Source organism: Podarcis tiliguerta (assembly GCF_965153285.1).
Source record: "Podarcis tiliguerta genome assembly, chromosome: 13".
In the NCBI taxonomy this organism is placed as follows: domain Eukaryota; kingdom Metazoa; phylum Chordata; class Lepidosauria; order Squamata; family Lacertidae; genus Podarcis; species Podarcis tiliguerta.
The window spans coordinates 37148385-37157328 of record NC_139546.1 but is presented as its reverse complement, the minus strand read 5'-3'; the positions used below and the strand labels follow the sequence as shown (position 1 = coordinate 37157328).

The 8944-nt window shown below is 47.8% G+C and overlaps 1 protein-coding gene across 9 annotated transcripts; it reads left to right on the top strand.

The window, feature by feature from the left end:
- The first annotated feature begins 4250 nt into the window (after nt 1-4250).
- On the top strand, nt 4251-8639 carry LOC310662742 (uncharacterized protein). 9 transcript variants are annotated; one of them, XM_083409817.1, is made up of 5 exons: nt 4251-4428; nt 5504-5644; nt 6217-6354; nt 6681-6827; nt 8234-8639. In XM_083409817.1, the coding sequence occupies exons 2-5, from the start codon at nt 5639-5641 to the stop codon at nt 8354-8356; spliced, it is 414 nt and encodes a 137-aa protein (XP_083265943.1). In that variant the 5' UTR covers nt 4251-4428; nt 5504-5638; the 3' UTR covers nt 8357-8639. The 9 variants fall into 9 exon arrangements, with proteins under 9 accessions (XP_083265943.1, XP_083265937.1, XP_083265940.1 ...); XM_083409811.1 differs by having other exon boundaries at nt 8231-8639; XM_083409814.1 differs by having other exon boundaries at nt 4305-4428; nt 5501-5644; nt 8231-8639.
- The last annotated feature ends 305 nt before the right edge of the window (nt 8640-8944 follow it).

The following is an 8944-nucleotide window of genomic DNA, read 5'->3' as shown; positions in this document are numbered from 1 at the left end:
AAAAGAAGGGCCACATTCCTGAGCTACTGTGGGCCTGAGACCTTCAAGCTGGCCAAGGCATTGCTTGCTCCAGCGAAGCTAAGTGAGACATCTCTCAAAGATATTCTTGCCTGCCTAACAAGCCATTTGGCGCCTACTGAGACCAAGATGGCCCGGCGGATGGAGTTTCATGAGAGGCAGCAGCGTGCTGGGGAGTCTGTATCTGCATTTCTAGCTGAACTGCGGAAGCTCGCTCAGCACTGCGACTTCCAAAATCTGGAAGAGACTCTCCTGGATCGGTTTATCGGTGGTCTGAGCAGCAAGAAAGCCAGAAGACGCATCGTGGCTAAAGAAGAGGTTACCCTTGCTTCAGCCTTGAAGGAGGCCACCGCCACGGAGAATTATGAAAGAGAGGAGCTTGATGCCAGTCGCAAGGCCCCTAAGCCACAGATAGAAGTTGCGCATGCCATGGACGAGCTAGAGGCTACTCCGAGCCAGAGCCCAGTCCGTGGGGTCGAGTCAGTGCGTCAGGCCTGCACAGTGCACAAAGATCACCGAGGCAGGTGTCCAGGTTGTGGCGGAAACCATGAGCGGAAGAGTTGTCGTTTCCGGGATGCTATGTGCCGGACGTGCGGGAAGACAGGTCACATCGCCAGGGTCTGTAGATCGGCGGCGTTGGGAGCGACAGGAACACCTAGACTGGAGCATCGCAGACCGCCCACAGCAACCCATTTTCTAAAGGACTGCCACTATGTAACGGAGATCAACGGGAGGGTCGTGCAGTTCCCAGCGCAAGGCAAGGCACACGTCAAGGTGAAGATTGAGGGTCAGCAGTGCGACATGGAGGTGGACTCCGGATCTGGATTCACTATCGTGTCGGACCAGACCGCGAGGACATTCTTCCCCAGGGGTAAGTTGCCCCCTCTGGAGCCCTTCCCGGCAACCTTGCAGTCATACTCAGCGGGCCGCATCCATGTTATGGGAATGTGTGCCGTGAGAGTTCAGTTCCGGGACAAACAGGCTGTACTCAAACTGGTGATTGCGAAGGGCAGTCGCCCCAGTCTCCTGGGCACTGACTGGTTCCCCGCCCTGGGACTGAGTATATCAGGGCTTAATTCAATCCAAACCTGCCCTGAGATGAGCGAGGCATTATGCAAAGAGTTTGCTGGTCTCTTTAATGGAAAACTGGGTTGTTATAAAGGGCCCCCAGTTGACTTCGAGTTGGACCCTGGGGTGGCCCCAATCCGACTCAAACCAAGGCGAGTGCCATTTGCACTGCAACCCAAGATCGAAGCAGAGCTGGATAAATTGGTCAAGCAGGGAGTTCTCTCACCCGTGGACTCTGCTAAGTGGGAGACTCCAATCGTCACGCCCCTTAAAGCAAATGGGGAAGTCAGGATCTGTGCAGATTACAAATGTACTATCAATAAGGCACTCAGGGGAAACTCATACCCCATTCCAGTCGTATCACATCTGTTGGCTAAACTGGCTGGGGGCAAGGTGTTTGCCAAGATTGACCTGGCACAAGCCTACCAACAGCTGCCAGTAACCCCACAATCAGCGGAAGCACAGACTATTGTCACACATAAAGGGGCGTTCAGAGTTAACAGATTACAATTTGGAGTTTGTGTGGCCCCAGGGATTTTTCAAGGGCTCATGGAACGCCTGTTAAGAGGTCTGCCGGGGGTCTTGCCATTTTTTGATGACGTTTTGATTGCTGGAAAAGACCCACAGGAACTGGTTGCGCGTGTCCGTGCAGTGTTGCTCAAGTTCAAGGAGGTGGGGTTGCAACTGAAAAAGGAAAAATGCAGTTTTGGGGTGCCAGCTGTGGATTTCTTGGGGTTTAAAATTGATGCATCAGGCATCCACCCCACAGATGCTAAGATTAAGGCCATCATCGAGGCACCACGACCACAGAACAAGACGGAGTTGCAGTCATTCCTGGGACTTATTAACTTTTATCATTCGTTCTTACCCCATAAAGCTTCGGTAGCTGAACCATTACATAGACTGTTGCAGAAAAAGAATGTGTGGCGATGGGGGCAGGGGCAGCAGAAGGCTTTTGACTCCTTGCGAAGAATGCTGAGTAGCGGGAGCGTCCTTGCTCATTATGATGAGTCAAAGCCGCTGGTCCTGGCATGTGATGCCTCTCAATACGGCCTGGGGGCGGTGCTGAGTCATAGGGAACTGGATGGGTCGGAAAAGCCCATCTCTTTCTATTCCCGTACGTTGTCGCCCACGGAGCGCAACTATGCTCAAATTGACAAAGAGGCGCTTGCAATTGTGGCAGGAATCAAAAAGTTCCATGATTATGTGTACGGTCGCCATTTCTCCATTGAAACGGACCACAAACCACTGTTAGGGTTGTTCAACCCGAACAAACAAACGCCACAAATTCTCTCCCCCAGAATGTTGCGTTGGTCTATATTCCTGAACGGGTTCCAGTACACCTTGACCCATGTGCCGGGGAAACGGTTGTGCCACGCTGATGCGCTGAGTCGATTGCCCCTTCCTGGCGGGAGCAATGAGGATCCCGCTCCAGCGGAGCACATAATGATGCTGGAAACACTTCCGGGGGCTCCTGTAACGGCTACTGATATAGCTGAGAAAACGAGGAAAGATGCTGTTCTCTCCCGTGTGCTCACTTGGGTGGGGAGGGGGTGGCCAGGTGGTCCGCATGAAGACAAATTCAGGCCTTATGCGACAAGGCAGCACGAGTTGTCCATGCATAAGGGTTGTCTCCTGTGGGGAGATAGGGTGATCATCCCAGCACCACTGAGAAACAGGGTGCTTGAGACGCTTCACATGGGACACCCGGGAATGGTCAGGATGAAGTCGCTAGCCCGATGTTATGTGTGGTGGCCTGGAATGGACCAGAACATAGAACAATGGGTACGAACATGTAAGGCATGCCAAGAGGTGCGGCCAGAAGTGGCCAGAGCACCAGTTCACTGGTGGGAGCAGTCCAGATCTCCCTGGAGCCGGCTGCACTTAGATTTTGCTGGGCCATTCCAGGGGAAGGTCTTTTTGGTTGTCGTCGATGCATATTCCAAATGGTTAGAAGTGGCGATGGTCCCTAGCATGGCATCAGCTGCCGTAATCAAGGTGTTGAGGCAGCTGTTTGCAACCCACGGGTTACCTGAGACCATTGTATCAGATAATGGGGCAGCTTTTGTATCCCAAGAATTCAGGGCATTCTTGGCTGATAACTTCATAAGAGGGGTCACATCCGCGCCCTTTCACCCATCCTCCAATGGGCAGGCTGAGCGCATGGTAAGAACAGCCAAAGAATCCATTGCGCGCTTAATGGAGGGTAACTGGTCAGCTCGCATCGCGCGAATGTTATTTTTGCAGCATGCGACGCCGTGTACTGCGACGGGCAAGTCGCCAGCTGAGCTGCTCTTGGGTAGAAGACTGGTAACGGTGCTGGATTATGTCCACCCGGATAAAATGCCAAACCATAATTCAAGAGCAACCCCCCAGGCTGAGACTGACACAACAAGGTATCTCGCCCCTGAAGATCTGGTCTGGGTGAGGAACTATTCACGAGGCGTCACAACACCTGCAATGTCGCCACCCCGTGAAATATTGTTGCGTTGATATCAATAATTTGTATTGATTTGGGGCTTTGATATTGTATATTGGGTTTCTATTTCTTTCCTAAGCTGCTATGGGCATTCACTTGGAAGAGCGGAGTAGAAGTATCCTAACATAATAATAATAATAATAATAATAATAATAATATAGCGGGGAAGCTGTTCTGCAGCATCTCCTCTGCGTTTCTTAGTTACAAACCCTCACGCAAAATTCCCTTCAGACTGCAGGAAAGCCGAATCTGCTTAAATTGTTCCCCGAGGCGAGGCCAAATCCTGTGCTCAGTTGCACGCAAAATCCTGGGGCTCCGTCGAATCGCATGCATGCAGATGGGTGGGTGTGCTGCACTTTGAAATGCTTAATTTAAAAAATGAAAATAAATACGGAACAACTCCCGAATAATAGTACGATCTCCTATTTTTGCTGCTGTTTATGGGGCGTGGACACTCCACTTCTCTGTCACACCTAACACTAAAATCCTGCATCAATTTCCCCCGTCATTTTCTATCAGCTGCGGCCTCTTTCTGTCCAGGAGGGGACCGAATATGACGCCCGAAGTAAACCCGCTGGCAGCCTCCGCGTTCAAGTCTTTTGTTTATAAGTCTATAATCTTCCTATTGAGCGCATGCGCTGCGCCGCGGTAAACGGCGAAGAAAACCGAGCGAATCATCCGCGCATGCGCCGCTCGTGGACTAACGACAGTCATGAACTTTTGAATATGATGCGCTTTCCGTTTTGCCCCCACCCGGCCCCGCCCCGCCTCCTTCCCTCCACCTTTCGGCCTGATTGGTCGCTACAACGGGCCAATGCCGCGCTACAGAACACTCCCGTTACTGGGTAGATTTCCTTCAATAGGTAGGACGAGTCTGTCTGGCGACGTTTCTGTGAGGACCGAGACGAGAGTGGAGGAAAAGGCTGAGGGTTTGGCGGGTTGCTGTTAGGAATGAATTGGGATGACGTTTACTCGAATGCAGGCAATAGGGGAAATTCCAGGCCACGAGTTTAGATGAAGGGCTTTGACTATTGTACCTCGAGCTGTTCTCCCCTCCCCCCCGCGCACCAAAATGGAAGAGGCCCACTCGCTTCCCTTCTCGCTGACGTCACTTCTGGCGCAGGCGCCGCATTTCCGTTGACGCCACTTTTTTCATTCCTGTCCGAACTCTCGCCTCACTTCCGCGGAGGAGCGCAGCGGCCTTAAGAGAGTTTGGTCGCAGTGGGAGCCCGTAGCGGGCCGCGCGCGCAGGTGCGGTTTCCAGGGCGACCGAGGGACGCCTTGGTATATTTACATACTGCATGGCTTCCAAGTTGCTCAGAGCAGCGTCTCCCCCTCTCCCGATTTATCCTCACAACAGCCCTGTGAGGTAGGCTAGGCTGAGAGACAACGGCTTGAGCTCCAGAGCCCAGTTTAGTCTCGGCCATTCGCTCCACAATGCAGGAAGCCCGGGAAGCGTATGAACGTGATACGAATAAAGCAGCACAGTGAATGATAAACTATATTCATAAGGGAGTGGACATTAATGAGAAGAGACTGGAGGTTCATCAACATTGGGAGGAGGAGGAGGAAGGCCTGTTTCGTTTCCATTTGGTCATAGAAAGAGGGAATTTTGAGGAAGGGAGGGATGCTATGAACAGGGAGAGGGGGTTGTGGGGCCAACTGTCAAAACAGAAGACAAATATTCCAGCTTCATTTCCTAAATAAAAAATTATTTATCCCAGTGACACTGAAACTTTAATACCATTCTACATATGTGTGGGTGTTATAACAGCAATATAAGAGCTTTGGAGCCTGTTTGATCAGTCTCAATATGCTTGAGACCTCTTTGAAATCAGTAGCGTTCAGAGTTAATGTATATGCATGAAAGCTTCATGAAGAAAGTGAGTTTTAACTCTGTTGTTCAGTAAATTCTGACCCTCTCTTTTGATCTAGCAGACTATAGATGTTGTGCTCCAGGAACAAGTGGAAGCATGGTCTATAATAGCTTCAAGTTATTTGTCTCTTCCTTGGGGCTATGAGCTATCCATGGAGCCTCCAGAGGTTGATGTCTAGTCCTTCCCCGACTGAGGAATGGCAGTAAGTAGAGCATTCTTACTCTGTATTCACACTGCCCTTCACTTCACTTCTCAAAGTGCCCCATCTCTCCTCTCCCAGTTTGACATGTGACTGAACTGAATTTAATAAATCTACTTATGAATCAATGAAGACTGATTTGAAAGCCATGTGTTAAAAGTTGAACATTTTGAGTTTGGAATATTGATTATTGTGGGATGCTGTCCATATAAGTTTTAGTATGTGATCCTCTGTGCCTCACAGATATTTGAAGGTTAGAAACTCACTAAACAGTACTATCTCTGCAGCTGCTGCTGCCGCCACTAAATTAAAAGGAATCACCTAACTTCCAAAAATGTACTAACCTATGTCAGAGAAGCTATACACTTGGTGTATATGCTTCTGGTCAGAGGTTAAACATTCCCTCTGCCAATTTTCTGATATTAAGAACCTTCCAATTTCCCAGAAGGTATTTCACGTTAAGTCAAAAGCTGTATTTCAGTGCTCAGCTATGTAATTCCTTTATATGCTCTTCTTCCTCCTCACCACGCCATACTGTAAACGTCCCTTCTCCTTTGGCTTTCCTCCCCTTACAGACTCCATCGCTGAACCCTCCACCAGACCTCCCTTTTGCCACAACCTTATTCCTGCCTCTCCCTGCCATCGTTTTCTTGGTCGTTGGATCCTACTTAATACTCCTGGCCCTGGTCCTTGTCCTCCGACAGTGCCTGATGGTAACTTGGGGAAGGGATGGCAATAGTTGAAAGGGCAAACACATTTGGGGATTTTTATAGGTGTAGTAATGAGAATAGATCTATCTGTTCCATAGTGCATTACAGCATATATGTGACAGTGCATTATGGGAGCAGTAGTCCTTTGGAGAGCAAGTAGAAAGAGGTAACACATTCACATCGTTAATATTGTGTGGTTGGTGTTCTGACAATTTTGGATTGCTTGCAATCAATTCCGTAACAAATCATAGGAGCTCTAGCCTACGAGAGATGAAAGGAATTGCTTCTTAACTCAGGTTGCTTGGTTTCCTTCTCTTACCTCTTCACAGGCCCGGGGTCTTTGTGCCAACTGCTGTTCCTGTGAAAAGCGGCCTTGGCCAAACATGTGCGAATGCTGTATGACCTGTGCAGAATCATGTGACTGTGCCCTTCCTTCCCCAACCCGCTGTATGGATCGCTACTGCACCTGTACTAATGTGAGTTTTCCCTCTGGATAATTGATCAGCTTTTTGGAAATACCTGAGACTAGTTCCCCCTGGGGTCATTTGAATACAGTGGTGCCTCCGGTTACTTCCGGAGGTCCGTTCTTAAGCAAAAACCATTCTTAACATGAGGTACACTTTTGCTAATGGGGCCTCCTGCTGCTGCTGCGTCTCCCACTCACATCCCAGGGCAAAGTTCACAACTAGGGGCATCTATTTCCGGGTTAGTGGAGCTCATTACCCGAAGCATTCGTAAGAAGGACAGTACGTAACCCGAGGTTCCACTGTACACAGCAGTGTCCAGGTGGAAAGGCAGTCCAGGGCTTAGCAGATGAAAATGTGGGGAGTGGCAATGACTGCCCTTCATGTATGTTACACATTTTGGGGGGGAAACTTATTTTTTTGTTGGGGGGAGGAGAAGGGTGAGAGGGTATGGTTGCATGTTCTGTTACGCTGTGCTAAGAGGAGAGAGAGAGAACAATTCAGAGCAGAATAATACCTTGGCTTTTTAGAGCAAGGATGGCAAACCTGTAGTTTTCCAGATGTTACTTATTTAACAAGATTTATATAGCACTGAATTTTAAAAATCTCTATGCGGTATGCATAAATCAATATAATATATTCGTAACAGCACTCATAAAATCAAACTTAAAAATGGGTAGACATAAAATTTATCAACATGTATAGGATTATGCTGTGTATTTTGAATTGTGTGGCAGCTCTACCGTTTACCTGTGTGTGGTGTGTTTGTGGATGTGGCAATGTCTGAATGTGGAATTAGATCGATATTCTGAGCTGGAAAGTGCCTTTCCTGTGGATCTCTAATTCTACCTGCATGAGTAACAAAGCCGGCAAGTTAGGCAGTAGCAAAGATGTGGTATTGCTGGAGAGATAATAAGCTACCTGAATAGTTTCAAGCAAAGAGGCTCTTGAAAACAGCAGCACTTGTTATTTACTAAAGCCCATACTCCTTAAAATCATATGCCAACCAAAACAGTATATATAATTTGAAAGGAGGAGAGGGACAAGCAAGAGGGATCTGTGTGGGAGGAAGAAAGATGAACAGGGTAGACCGACACTTACACTTTCTTTAGAGCTTGTCAGAGCTTCTCCAGGGAGGCTGTGGCCTGCATGTTGAGAAACATTGAACCTACAGGTGTTCAGAGTGGAAAAATGTCAAGGCAACCTACCATGGTATTCAGACCTATCTTTGCTGGTATCTTATCTTCAGACAATGCCTATTTATTCATTTAAAATATTTATACCCTGCCCTGCAACAGTCTTGTAGTAATCATTATTCAGTATTTCCCCGAGTCCAAGTTTAGTGAAGGATGGTGTAACATCTTGATGCAGGTATTTCCATAGGTTAACAGTGTACAATTTCTGTCTCTTACCAGCAGGGTTGGGAACCAGGGGCTTGTTCCTTTCCTCGCTTGTGTCCACTCTGCGATTGTGCCTGCACATACCAGCCCCCAGACTGCCAGAACATCAATTGCATTTGCTTTGAGATCAAACTGCGATAAAGAACTCAAAATAACAAAAAGATTATGTCTGTGATTTGGGAGTGTGGGAGGATTTGGAAGTCTCCATACCAGTGGTGGATCCTACAAGCGGTGGACAAGTAAAAAGGGAGGTTAGTCGCTCAGCCTGACATAATTAACTTGTCCTGATGCAAAAAGTTTTGAAACTGAGCTTTTCCTTTTTTCATGTTGATTTTTCAAGTGATTTTGTACTTTGTACTGCATGTTTGATATTAATGTTTTTATATGAATTGCTGCATTTTATAATAAAGCAGGTTGAGTATCACTTGTGTCTCTCTTTAATGAGAATGCAAATGGAGTCCATTTAGTAGACCTTTGCTGCATGGAGAAGTTTCCTAAACTCAGAAAGTGCTGGGAAGATATAAGAACAGAAATTGAAGAAATAATGGGCTATACTTTACCCAAGGGTCCTCTAATTTTCCCATTTGGGTATGCTCAAGAAGCTCTTTTAATAGAGGACAGGGAATGAAGACAACATCTCTTGATGGCTGCCAGAATTATTATTTGTCAAAATTGGGGGAAACAGAGCATCTATGAGGTAAAAAATAATTAAAATATGGGACACAGTAT

What these genes read in the sequence shown, in the direction of transcription:
- LOC310662742 (XM_083409811.1), top strand. An exon ending in TCCTCCGACAGTGCCTGATG is followed by an intron (nt 6,355 to 6,680) that starts GTAACTTGGGGA and finishes ACCTCTTCACAG; the next exon opens with GCCCGGGGTCTTTGTGCCAA. An exon ending in GCTACTGCACCTGTACTAAT is followed by an intron (nt 6,828 to 8,230) that starts GTGAGTTTTCCC and finishes GTCTCTTACCAG; the next exon opens with CAGGGTTGGGAACCAGGGGC.